General features: G+C 32.6%; 5 protein-coding genes across 5 annotated transcripts; 2 read left to right on the top strand and 3 right to left on the bottom strand.

Annotated features, from left to right (window-relative positions):
* Positions 1-179: 179 nt before the first annotated feature.
* NDAI0A04970 (uncharacterized protein) lies at positions 180-1,586 on the bottom strand (the record flags this gene model as incomplete). Its single annotated transcript, XM_003667847.1, has 1 exon — positions 180-1,586. One exon carries the CDS (start codon positions 1,584-1,586, stop codon positions 180-182), a length of 1,407 nt encoding a protein of 468 aa, XP_003667895.1.
* Positions 1,587-1,843: 257 nt separating this feature from the next.
* NDAI0A04960 (uncharacterized protein) lies at positions 1,844-4,621 on the top strand (the record flags this gene model as incomplete). The annotated part of the gene is made up of 1 exon (XM_003667846.1): positions 1,844-4,621. The coding sequence occupies one exon, from the start codon at positions 1,844-1,846 to the stop codon at positions 4,619-4,621; it is 2,778 nt and encodes a 925-aa protein (XP_003667894.1).
* A 239-nt stretch (positions 4,622-4,860) lies between these two features.
* Positions 4,861-7,398, bottom strand: NVJ2 (Nvj2p; the record flags this gene model as incomplete). Its single annotated transcript, XM_003667845.1, has 1 exon — positions 4,861-7,398. The coding sequence occupies one exon, from the start codon at positions 7,396-7,398 to the stop codon at positions 4,861-4,863; it is 2,538 nt and encodes an 845-aa protein (XP_003667893.1).
* Positions 7,399-9,302: 1,904 nt separating this feature from the next.
* RDS3 (U2 snRNP complex subunit RDS3) lies at positions 9,303-9,629 on the top strand (the record flags this gene model as incomplete). The annotated part of the gene is made up of 1 exon (XM_003667844.1): positions 9,303-9,629. One exon carries the CDS (start codon positions 9,303-9,305, stop codon positions 9,627-9,629), a length of 327 nt encoding a protein of 108 aa, XP_003667892.1.
* Positions 9,630-9,827: 198 nt separating this feature from the next.
* SYT1 (Arf family guanine nucleotide exchange factor SYT1) lies at positions 9,828-13,220 on the bottom strand (the record flags this gene model as incomplete). The annotated part of the gene is made up of 1 exon (XM_003667843.1): positions 9,828-13,220. The coding sequence occupies one exon, from the start codon at positions 13,218-13,220 to the stop codon at positions 9,828-9,830; it is 3,393 nt and encodes a 1,130-aa protein (XP_003667891.1).
* Positions 13,221-13,299: the final 79 nt, after the last annotated feature.

Raw genomic sequence — 13,299 nt, 5'->3', positions numbered from 1 at the left:
TTCTTTTATCTCGAATGTTACTTTATACTTTAGAAGTGACAGAAAATAGACACCACAGAGAAAGATTGGCAATAGATCTCTTGCATACATAAAAGGTATTCTATATATAAACTTTTTATATTATTTCATTATATTAAAAAAAGTTCTACATATTGTTTGTATATCGTTCGTTCCTTTATTCATTTATTACTTATACTTATGTTATTACTACTTTCTCGCAAATTTCTACTTGAACCACCATTATTGGTCATGTTACCATTTCTCTTAACAGTACCTGGCAATATACCCAACCCCGATGCACTAAGAGTTCCACCAGCACCATAAAATGATCTTCTCTTATGAGATTGGTTAGCATTATTACTACTACTATTACCGACGTTTGGTGAAAGGTTTCTCGATTTAATAATAGGTGACGATTTTGTTAAGTGAGTTTCCAAATCAACCAATATTGGATCATTCATTATATCTCGGCAATCTTGTGGTAATGCAACTTGAAGTTGATTCAAATATTTACTATTATTGAAATGTAAAAGTGAATTCTTACTTTGTTGATATATGAGAACCCATGAGTTTAATGATAATTTCGCAATAGCATCTGTATATTGTTGTTGCAAATTTTTATATGTTTGTTTTGTCATCGCATCAACACCCATTGAATGACCGCTCTCAATGCTAGTTATCTTGTTTATTATATCATGAAGTTGTTGTAATTTATTGGATTCCTTATTTAATTGATTTTGAAGTTGTTCTTTCCTTTTCGATTTCAATTCATTTATTTGTGATATTATAGAATTTAATTCCATAGAATAATGATCTTTATAATGTATTTGTGATTGTAATAAACTATCGTATTGAGTTTGTAAATTTTCAATTTCTGATTGTAAATTTTTCTCCACTTGATCAAAATCATCATATTTAGATGATGATGAATCATTTTCCGTATGAATTTTCTCATAATTTTGTTGTAATTTCTCTAATTCATTTTCAATATCATTTAATTTTCTTTGTTTCCTATTTATCATTGATGTTAAATTATCATGTTCATGTTTCAATACAGATAAAGATTCATTCAACTTGGTAGATCGCGATTGATAATTCTCCAATTTACCTAAAAGGTTTTGAGATTGTAACGTCAACTGAATGTTAGTCTTTGTCAAATCATCAACTTTATCATGTAACGTTTCAATAATTCTTGTTGAAGAGGAGCCATTCGGTATTTGTGACGGTGACGTTGAAGTTGATGTTGACATTGGAGCGTCATTGTGTATTTGCAGTTTCAATGGGGACCCTCCATTCCCGTTGGCATTTCCATTACCAATGCCAGTACCATTACTACTGCTCATGGGATGGTTATAACCCAATGGCGTGCCCATTTGTAGATCCATCATATGTGATTGTTGAGTGTGAGTTTGTTGCTTAATGGGTGACAAAAACCCTGTAGACTCAAACGTAAACTCTGCAGTAGTGGGATTCCCGTTGCTCATTGTTGGCGTATATCTATATAATCCTACTGTATACTTCTCTCCACGAATTGATACCAACTTCTCTTGGTTTGTCTTGAGTTGTGTTTGTCTTATAGCATTCATTACTTGTTGTTGTTTCTTTAACGTGTCACTTCTTCTTTACATGTCCGAAAACTTTTCAAGATGGAATATTCAATACCATTCAAATGAACAACAATACTATACGAACAGGATTAAAGAGACAAGTATTTGATCCTGGGACGATATATTGAAGGAGATCCTGCTGCTAAACTTAGCCCACCAATTTTAATCAGTTTTATTAGTGTGGGTCTGTGATCCTCTTTTCAAGCGAGCGATAACAGATTATTACAACTTGTAACATGGATTCTATCTGGAACAGTTCCTTGGGTGATCAAGTCCTAGAGAAATCAAAATCATTGGCACCCAGCATAAGTTCTATCGACAAATTATCTTTGATAAAATCTACCTTAAAGAAATTACCAAACGTACCTCTAAATGATACCAAGAATGAACAGGCAAATTTGATAGAACTTATTCAATTAATTTGTGATGAGGACACTTCAGAGGAATTTAGTACTTTTAAACAGCTAGTCGCTCCATTGTATGATATCAATGATAAATCTTTGACAGGTATGGCTCTGATACATTATATTATCGCTTTCAATAGACCATCATATATTGAATTATTACATGATTTTGCATCAAATGCTAAGACTCCTATGGATCTTAATTTGAAAGACGATATTATGGGATATACACCATTGATGTGGGCTTTCACTTTACAAAGGAAAGAATGTTGCTTGGAATTATTTAATTATCATGAAAACATTAATTTCAATGCAGTGAATAAAGATGGTTTGCAAGCTTGGGATCTTATTACTCCAGATTCTCCTATCCACGATTATTTAGAACAAAATAATATGCTACAATATCGTGAAACTAAAAAGAGTGACAAAGCGGCAATCAACGATAATAATGATGCCAATAACTTGTCCACTTTCGATGACGACCCTTTTGCAGTTGATAATATTGATTTACAAGTAGCAGGTTTATCTTTAGCATCTGCAACTAATAAGAATGAACATGATCTTTTATTTACCTCAGCACAGGACTCTGTGAATACCATTGATAATAACAATCAAACTACTAGCAATAACATCGACTCCTTAATAGAATCATTTGATTTCACAAAATTGGTCCAATATCAATATCTAGAGTTCTCAGATTATGATATTCCTCAAATATTAGATCTTCTAGAATCCTTACCCAGGAAATATCCTCATTTAACAACGTATCCCGCTTCATTATTGTTCCAATGTATTAGATACGCAGATCACAAGAAAAAATCTAAACCATTAGTAGAATCATTGATTCATTTATCACTGACAAGAATAATATCTACAGTATCAAAAGATAGTGATACATCACCAATTGCAGAAAATCCACCAGCAAATGCAGACAATACTACCACAAACACAAACACAACTTCAATCAAGAAGAAATCTAAATCGTTAGAAAACGAGAAATCTATAACTTCAAATGGTGATATCATTCAACAATCGTATTGGTTCGGAACACTATCTTTCCTTTATTATTATCTTTGTAGAGACGATGGGTTTTTCAAAAACCATCCTCCAGTATTATCAGAATTAACTGGCGCACTACATTCATTGATGTTAGAATTGACTTCATCCATACATTCGAGATTGAATGCATTAATTGAACCAACTTTATTATCATACACCACTATAAAAGACGTTAAACAAACATTATATAAAAGAGATTGGAATTTCTTTAAGAAGCGGAAGCAAGCTAAATTACATCGTATGGAAGAGAAAAGAAAACAAGAAAAACTAGAGAAACTTCAACATGGCATTAGAAAATCATTGTCAAATGAACCTACAGAACTTGATGACAATACTAATAACGATAATAGTGATAACAATAAAAACGATCAAGATACGATAAATGATGATGATGATTCAGTCTTGTATTATGATACAGAAATTTTAAAACACTTATACCCACCGTCCTTAGAAGAGCAAATGAAGCCATCGCCATTGAAAATGGTTCAAATATTTGGTGCATTAACATACGTACTTTCTTTACATCAAATACATCCACTTTTCCAACAACAATGTCTTTCTCTAGCGATGAGTTGGTTTTCAACAAGTTTATTCAATAAAATCTTGAAAGATAGAAGGAAAAAAATCTTATCAAGAGCACACGCTATTCAAATTAGATTAAATCTATCAGCATTAGAAGCATGGATTAAAAACAATGACTCTTTAGTCCCAAAGCCAAGATTAATTGATGATTTTATGTGGGAAAGATTCCCATATACATTAATTTATGACGTTGGATCAATAGATCTTTCAACACCACCGTCTGATTTGAACAACATTGCCACATATAAACCAATAAATGATCCACCATTGAAAGGCCACAAAGAACCAACTAAATCGCCCATCCATGATATGACAAATTCATTGTTTTATTATCAAACATTCCATAGAATATCCCAAATTCATTTAGAACCAGTTTTTGAATTATTACAATGGTTACAAGTGGCCACCACGATAGACTCTGAAGAATCATTAGATTCCACTTTGAAATTGTTACCCACGTTATCACCATCTCAATTATTGAAAATTTTGGAAAAATATAATTATGAAATCAATGAACATAAATTTAGTTCTAAATTGAAAAAGAAAATTAATGCCCAATTGAAACTGGTAGGGAAGCAAAACGTTTATTTACAGGAAAGGCAAATCCCTATGTTGGCGTTACCCACTGTTCCTGAATTGACTGATTTGTATTGTAAATCGGAGGATGCGTACTCATTCTTGCCCCTATTGCCTGTCGAGATTCAAGATGATGTATGGGAGATTCATGATGAGAACTATAAGAAACGAAGGAATGGGCATGATTTCACGGAACCGATAGACCAAACGGAGGAACAGGAGAATCAAGGCGAGAATGAGAATGAGAATGAGAAAGACGTTGGAGAAAAGGAAAGGGAAGGTGAGGAACAAACATCTGGTGATATGTTTTTCACTGAATTTGATGCTCCTTCAGCAATTGTTCAAAAACCTATTTGGGCTGCCAACGATGAGATTGAGGAAAATCCTTGGTGATAGAACTGTGGCTTATATTTTATTTTTTCCTTAGACCTTTATATATATATATTATCTATTTTTTATTTATTTTGTTATGATTATTATGAAATTTAAACAAATCTGGGCCTTTTATACAATGAAAAGAAAATATGTCATGTTATTAATACTTGAACATTAAAATACATTTTTCTTTTATAGATTTATATCGTGAAATTAAACTAGATTATATAGAAAGAGTTGGATTGCTTATGGTTATTTTAATTTGAATCATCTAGTTCTTCCCTATCGAACAAATTTTGAGGAATCTCACTAGAAATATTTGTCTTAACAAACCCTTCAGCATGGTTTAAATTTGGTTGTGTATGACTAGTTGACAAATTTGGTGGATGTGACTTTATCTTCGTAGAGAAATTACTTGTCGTATTGACCGAAGCAAAATTCATTTTAGTATGATGATATGGATCAATGCCTGGATTTTTTTTGTCAAAGGATTGTTCCTTGTTAGCAAACATTTCTGTTGCGTTGATTACTGGTGATGTAGTAATTGAAGTTGAATCGATCGATTTGTTAGGGCCACCATGCTGCTGACCAACCATATCTGATGCTGTTGAAGACGATGAAGGTAATCTAGTGGTAGTAGAAGGTTCTCCTATCTTAGGTACAGTTTGGCTAGAATTAGTAATATCAGTATTATCCGTAGTTGGTGGCTGATAAGGTGGAACGGCTGGTTTTGGGGGGACCCGTCTTCTATTAGAAATCATTTTAGGAGTTTGTAGTTTAGTATTTGCTTCACTTTGACTTGTAGAGTCATTTTCAGTTATGAGATTTGATTGCTCATTATTGTCATCTTCATTCAAATTATTAACTTTTTCACTGTACCATTTTCCAATTTTTTTGAAAGAAGTCTTGATATACTGTTTTGATTTTGTTCCAGTGACAGGAGTAGTTTCCTGTTCGCTTGTTATCGAGTGAGATTCACTTACTGAAGTACTGTTAGGAGTGCCATCAAGATCTCTCGTAGAATTATGTCTTAAAACTTTCTTAATATTTGCTTTAAGATGTGAATCACGAGTATCCAATGATTTTCTTAATGATTCCACAGCAGAATGATTCTTTCCTGAAAGTTGAGATTCGGAATCTATATCTTTTTCATCTATTTCTTCATCCTTTTTCTCATGTGACGTAGTGGTGTCATATGAGTTTTTTGTATTTTCCCTTGAAGGAGATTGTATTTTCTTATCGTCAGGATTCCACGTGGAGACTATGTGTTTTTCCCAAATCCCACCTCTAAAGATTTCATCTCCGGTATCGAAAAACACTAAATCATCCATGAATGGTACAACTAGAGATTCTTTAATGGCTTCAGCAAATTTCCCCTTAATAACGTTTGTAATCATGTTATAATTCAACTTACTTGAACTAACAACAGGTTCAATTTCCAAATCCATTATAGGTTCAGTTTCAAATGCGTACCAGATTCTATTTGAGGGAGGTGGTTTGATCAATACCAGCATAGGACCAGATATTTCTTTCACTTTGATAGATAATTTCAAAGAAACCTCTCTTGTCTTAAATCTGGAACCCAAGTTAATGTTAACTTTAGTGGAAATGATAATGGATAAATTACCTCTGTATTGTAAATCGAACGCAATTTTAGTTAACCCCTCTGTGGAAATTTCACGTAAGGATGGATTGGTTACGAATGGTGCACTTGTCCCCACGTCAACTTGTTCAATAACGAAATCATCTAGAAATCCAGGCTTATTTATCTTTGTTAATTTTTTGTCTATTTTCTCTAAAAGTGCTTTATTTAATGAATCAGTTCTCTGGAGGGATAAAAATAATCTACCGATTAAAGCGTTAAACCATTTAGTAGTCAATTGACCCTCAGTGGAATGCAAAGTTTGAATTAGATATAGAGAATCTCTAGTTTTCAAATGAGCCGGATCAGCCGAAATGCTTGGATTCAATAAAGAATGCATGGTAGTTGTGGTTAAATCGATAGGTTTATTTTCAGATGATAATGGAGGTGGCACAGCCGACATTTTCGTTGCATTAATCAATTGGAAATACCAATCTTCTTTATCAGAATTATTTTCAAAATACAGATAAAATTGATCAGCTGTAGGTGTTGAAGTTGGAGTTGAATTTATTGCCTTAAATTGTAAAGTGTTTTCTTGGGGAGAAAATGCGGCTATATTATTCTTAAATAATGCTATACATGTTTTCTTGGTGAATAATGAAGCATCTAACATTTCTTGCTTTGGATCACGAGGCCAAATTGTTACGAACGTACCTACCAATGCTATGGCATGAATTAAATTACTCTTTGGTTCATCATCTTTGTAAAGAAATAAATTCCCATGTTTCAAGACTGCATAAAATTTATGTTTCTTTTTCAATTGTGCCCTTGAGAGCAATTGAGTTTCGTTCACTTTATTGTTCGCAGCAGTTGCCGTTGAAGAAGATACTGATGTAGTGGTGGTGGCATCATCATTGTTTGAGGTGGCCAATTCAGAAGCATGTAAATAGTATTGGTTTGTCACAGTAATCCAACCTCTCTTGAATACTTTTACACCCTTTTCATCTTCTAAGGCGCCAGCTTTAAAATCAGGATCAATATCAGATACTAATAAGAGACTGTCGTTATCTTTTGAAGATGCCGTGGTAGCTTTGCCTTTATTTTCTAATTTTTGTAATTGGACATAAAGGTAGTACGCAGACACTAGAAGTAATGGAATAAATGTGACACCACCAAACAAGTAGATGTAAAGGAAAGTTTTCAAACTTGGCATAATAATATCCCCTTTAACTTCCCTGAAATATTACAACAACGATAAGTACTCTAGTTTATTCTTGAGCTCTTCTATTATATGGCAATAAGAGACTGTGGATGATTAGTAGTTTCAGCTTTAACAACATAAAAGTACCTTTATTTCTCATCTATAGTATGTGACGTGGCCAGGGTAACACACAATTTACCAAAATAACTCAGATGATGGATGAAGATGGATGATGACAGACGACGATTACAATGAACTGTCACACGGTGATGACCAGTCACTGTATTTACTGCTGATACTTGAGGTGAGTATTTGGCGTTTGTTAAATGTGGGATAAGCTGAAGATTACTACTAAATTAAGCCAAGAATTCAAAGATAAAAATAATGTAATGAGAAAAAAATAGATATCAGAGTCATTAAATCAGTTTTTTGTTTAATGTAGTCATTGGAGTACTTAAACTCCTAGTACAGTGTGAATATTTAAAAAATCATCATATAGTTCTTTCTCATCTCATTCATTATCTTTTAATATATTTAAAATCCATGAACAAGTTTCATCTTCTGATGAAACTCCTTGCATCAAGTGAAAGTGAAATGAAGGTTTGTTTTATATTGGGAATCAGCTATCTCATGACCAATCATCAATTCTCAACAAAGAAATAATACGCTAAGCTACCATTCCTTTAAAAAATTTGTACACAAAAGAATGATAATAATGCAAAGCTATCTCTTCATTAATACTAATATGTCCGCCCGGTCGATAAATATAATCATCATAAAAAACACAACATAAAACAAACAGAATAATAACAATACTATGCAATGACAGCCGCTCGAATCTAAAAGAAGAAAAAGGAGAAAAATGAAATGAAACAGAAAAAAAAGAATCTCATACAAGGCTGAAACTTAACGATAAAGGTGTTGTCGACATGCAGTTAATAACCACTATTCAGTCGGAACAATTGGTATTGGTAAAAAATGTTTAATCACTGATCTTCTTACAAATGGTGGTTGTTTCATGACATTATATCTTCTTTTTCTTAATGATTGCCTGATCATTTTTGATTCGAGGATATCATTGCGTAGAGTAATATCAATCTTCGCTACTTTCCCTTTCATGTTCTTTTTACCTCTTTTGATATTGGTACTACTTTAACGAAGTTACAAAAACTTTAAGAGTGTTGTGTTGCTGTGCTGATTGTTTTCCTGGGCCTTTTTATATTAAAATTGAAAGTTAATTGAAAAACTTTTCTTTGGATTAAAGCGTGGTGTCTGGATGTTTGAACATACAAATTGTTAACACTTAGGGTTATTCTGTTATATCATCTTGATAGTTGATAGATAGTTTATATATATAGAGTTTTTTAACTATTGTATGCATTTTAATAGAAGGTAGTACCAGTAATATTTGAAATATTGTTACTGCTATACACTGGGGAAGGAGTTGCTTGTAACTACGCTGTTCTGTTCCTCCCTTCTTATTTTGTACGCATTGTTCTTCATTTAATAACTTTTGAAGAGTTTTAGAATTGCTAGAAAAACTAACATAGATTTATCAAGCTGTTCTTCGTGATCTGATTGATGAATATTTCTTGTGTGTATACACTAAGTTATGCAGAACGAAATTCACCCAACTGTATATTTTACTTCCCCAAGTAAACAAACGGAGACGAATCCGACGTACATAAAGTAATAATCATCAAACAATAATACGGCGCTATCATATTTGGAAATAGTGAAAAATCATTAAACAGACCAAAATAACAAAAGACTTCTAGAGTCTATTATGTATATCTTATTGATGATGATATCTCAAATATGGCTCATAGGGAATGATGGTATAAGAAATTTTCCATATAAGAGTACACCTCCTACCCTATATCATCCACAAACTTCAAAACCAAAATAAATAAATAATGTCACGTCATCAGTTCGACTTAGTAATGTGTATGAAACAACCAGGAACTCATATTGGTTTATTGTGTGAGAAATGTGATGGAAAATGTCCCATTTGTGATTCATATATTAGACCTAAGAATAAAGTGAAAATATGCCATAATTGTGCATTTGGGAAAAGTGGATCATCTTGTATAATATGTGGGAATCCAGGTATTAATAAAGCTTATTATTGTTGGGAATGTTGCAAACAGGAAAAGGATAGAGATGGATGTCCGAAAATTATCAATATTGGTAGTAATAGGACTGATAAATATTTTGAAAAGAAAAGTATAGAGCATAAATGATTGCGAAAAAAGAAAAGTTGATGTAAGCGCACAGAGGGCTGCTTTGATGGAACCAAAATACATGCACAAGAATCCACAGTGATGATCTATTGCAGAAAGACTCAGTTTTCTAAATGCGTGTCCGAATTTGGATTATGTTTCTCTATAAAATTGATAATGTATATAGCTATACTAGGTTAAATAGGGGTTGTAATATTCTCAAAAAGTGAGGAATTCAAGGGATGCATTCTCAGAACTTTGATTTGGAAACATCGATTCAGTTTCTGAAATGCAACGATGCAAATTCTGTTCATGAAATATGAAACTTTCATCAATTGAAGCTGCAAAACTATTTACATCGCTTTTATTTGTTAAAGATGACGATGATTCCGTTAATATATTCTCATAGTCCTCATCAATATGTTTCAAAATGGATATATAAATCGCATTCCTTTTAATCTCATATAATAACCAATCCATTTTCACAGCCAGCTGTTTAATGGAGATAATCATATCATTTCTTGTTTTCAAACTAATCGGGATAGATTGCTCAAATAATGTCAACTTTTTTTGGATTTGAATAAATTTCTTCAATTTATCCTTCTTCGACTTCTTTAACCTGTCGTATTTCTCTTTGACTTCATATTTCCTAAAACTAGTAATAGTATTCCTCAAACAACCAAAATTGTAATTACATCCTTCAAAACTTGCCATAGAATTAATTGAATCAATCCAGTTCTCTGTCTCATATTTATTATCACATTTCCAAATATATTTACCTTGTGAACCAATTAGGTACAAAATACAACCTTTATTATTCTTGACTAAGTCATCGATGGTATTGCTGCTATTAGCATTAGTATTACTGTTCGCGCCGGTATCATTTGAATCCTCGGTTAGTCCAATAATCCCAGTTTGTAAAAATTCATCAATATTATTTGCAGCAAATAATCCATTACAAGAAATGAAACTAACATTCCCGACATGTTTAAAATCGATAATATAATTACTTGTACCACTTACATCATCCCTCATGATTTGTGGTTCACCTAATTCGACATTTTTCTTTTCATATAGTATAATCCCATTAGTTGTCAATATGCCTTTCTTGGATTTCCATTCATTTTTATTAGAGAAGATTAATTTTTTATTAGTATAAAATTCATTAATTTCACCCATTTGAATAATTTTCAGATAATAATAATCAGAATTCTTCTTACCATTATTGCCCTTCATATTATTATTATTATTATGAGTTTCATTAACAATAGAAAATGAGGGTAATTTTGATAATTGAGATTTCGAAATTCGCAGATATCCACCTTTAGTTTCGTTCAAAATAGAAAAATATTTATCATAACGATGTTGAGATGGAACATTATATTTTGTATCAACAACTTTATTTTCTGGGCATAATTTATCCACATGATGTTTCATGTTAATCTCAGAGAGGGTATCTGATAAAATATGGAAATATATATCGATATCATCTTGATACACTGTACTCGTGCTGCTCGATATGGATGTAGGTGCAGAAAAATATGATGAAATCGAATTTGATGCTGGTCTTGTAGGGTTTATAATTGAATATGATTGAGGTGGGAATGCTTGGATCTCGCTAGACATTAGTTTCTTTTCTTTTATCAAGTGTAACGGAGAGTACATTTTCTCGTTCAATGAAAATCCTTTTTTTTCTTCTTCTGTGTGGTCATCTGCGCTTGTGGACATCGCAGATTCCTCATTTATAATCACTTCTGGAATAATAGGAGAAAAATCAAATTTTGGAGATTCCATTGCTATTATATTCTCATAATAATAAAATAATATGTCAAGAGGAATCTTATTGCCACCGGAATATTCATCTCCATGAACAAGACTAACAAAATCCTCCTTGGACATTTTGTTTTTATTATTCGGGTTGAAATAGTCAGTATGTAACATTAATAATGAAAAGGTAATAAAATAAACTTGGTTTTCATCTTTCCAGGCACATTTATTCTTGAAATGATCTCTCTGTTCTTTATAATAAACGTTACTAAATTCAATAAGTAGACGGTCGATTTGTTGAGATTCTTTTGGTAGTTCTAAAAACATCAATATTTTCCTTAATGCAACGTCAATGGGATCATTTTCGAAGTCAAAATGATTGGTTAAGAAATAATTGAGAGTTTTTCTTTGGAATTCATCATCTTTCTTAGTTAAAATTACACCAATGAATTTCCCATATTTTGAGATTTTCTTTAAATATGATTCATGAGAGTCGTCTGCTGAATAATGAGGAGGTGTAGGCAAATCATCTAATGTCTTCATACAAGAACAACGACCTAATTGAGATTGGAATTGTGGTTTCGTTGAAGATGCACTGGTAGATCTCAAATTCACAAAAGAGGTTAATGCGTTGACAATTGAACTACTTCGTCTAGCACTTATTGGCGGATTCGAGGAATTCATCCAATGAGGTGCTGTAAATGATCCGGATGATGACCTTGGAGATTTAGAGATTATTTTATTATTAGGACTCATTGTCATACTGGAAGTTAAAGTTTGGGATTTCCTTAAGGGTCGGTTTTCTGAAAATGATCTACTGTGCGACCTATGTGGCTGTCTAATTGCTTCAACCCTTTCCATTTCCTTGATCAATGGAATTGAAGATACATGTGATTTCTTTATATAATCTGAGGCATCAACAGTTTTACTACGTCTTCTGCCAATGGAGGTTGTTTTCCTCTCGTTCTTTTTTAACTCTATCTTGCCAGGGTTTCCATCGTCAAACCTAATTGATGATGATGAGGTTGAATCTTCCGAATTTCCCTTTCCTTGTCGGAGCTTAATTGGTGAGGATGGAACAAAAGTATTCAAAGAAATATTCGATAATGTTGATGATTGAGATTCTTTTTCAGGTCCTTTCTGAGGGAACTTCTCGGGAAACATCTTGACAGGACTTAAAGGCAATGTGGTGGCAACATTAAAGGTTGGTTGTGAATTTACTCTTCTTTCTTCTGTGAGAGAAGTTTTCTTTATAATCGGTTCCCTTTCACCTGTTCGATGATGCAAATTTGGTATTAGTTGATGATGATGGTGACGTCGTTGATGTGGCAGATGTGATGATTGTGTACTAGTTGGAGGTTTAGCGGTATTATTCGAATTTGAATTCTTGAGATTTTTTTCTAGGACGTTCATTTTATTCCTTATTCTTTGGAATCTACCGTGTCTCCATCTAGATTCTTTCTCAGTGTTTTCCATAGGATCACTGTTATTCTCTGGTTTAGAAGCCAATTCAACATTCTCATCATTAAACTTCTTGGGCAGGTTAGTTTGAGCGAAATCTTCTAGGTGACTTGCTTCATTTTCTTTCTTTTGGGTCTTCTTCTTAGCTTTAATCTCTGATAGTTTTTCTCTATGGAAATTCTCATCCTTCTTCACGTTAGCAATTCCAGTATAATCATTATTATATTGATTGTTTTCATTTTCTTTGTCAGTATTCTCTATTGAATTACCAGAAGGTGTTGTTTCTTTGCTTGCGTCAGTGCTTGATATAGATGAATAACTTGGACTTGGAGATGACCCTTGAAATAGTTTCAATTTAATCAATGAAGCGATGGATTGGTTCATGAGAATTGAATGTTCAATGATCAAGCAATGCTATAATATTAATGGAATAATACTATGCTATTAAGGAAATGATTATGAA

The sequence above is a fragment of the Naumovozyma dairenensis genome, chromosome 1 (genome assembly GCF_000227115.2).
Source record: "Naumovozyma dairenensis CBS 421 chromosome 1, complete genome".
Taxonomy (NCBI): Eukaryota; Fungi; Ascomycota; class Saccharomycetes; order Saccharomycetales; family Saccharomycetaceae; genus Naumovozyma; species Naumovozyma dairenensis.
The sequence above is the reverse complement of the archived record's forward strand: the minus strand, read 5'-3'. Positions and strand labels throughout refer to the sequence as shown.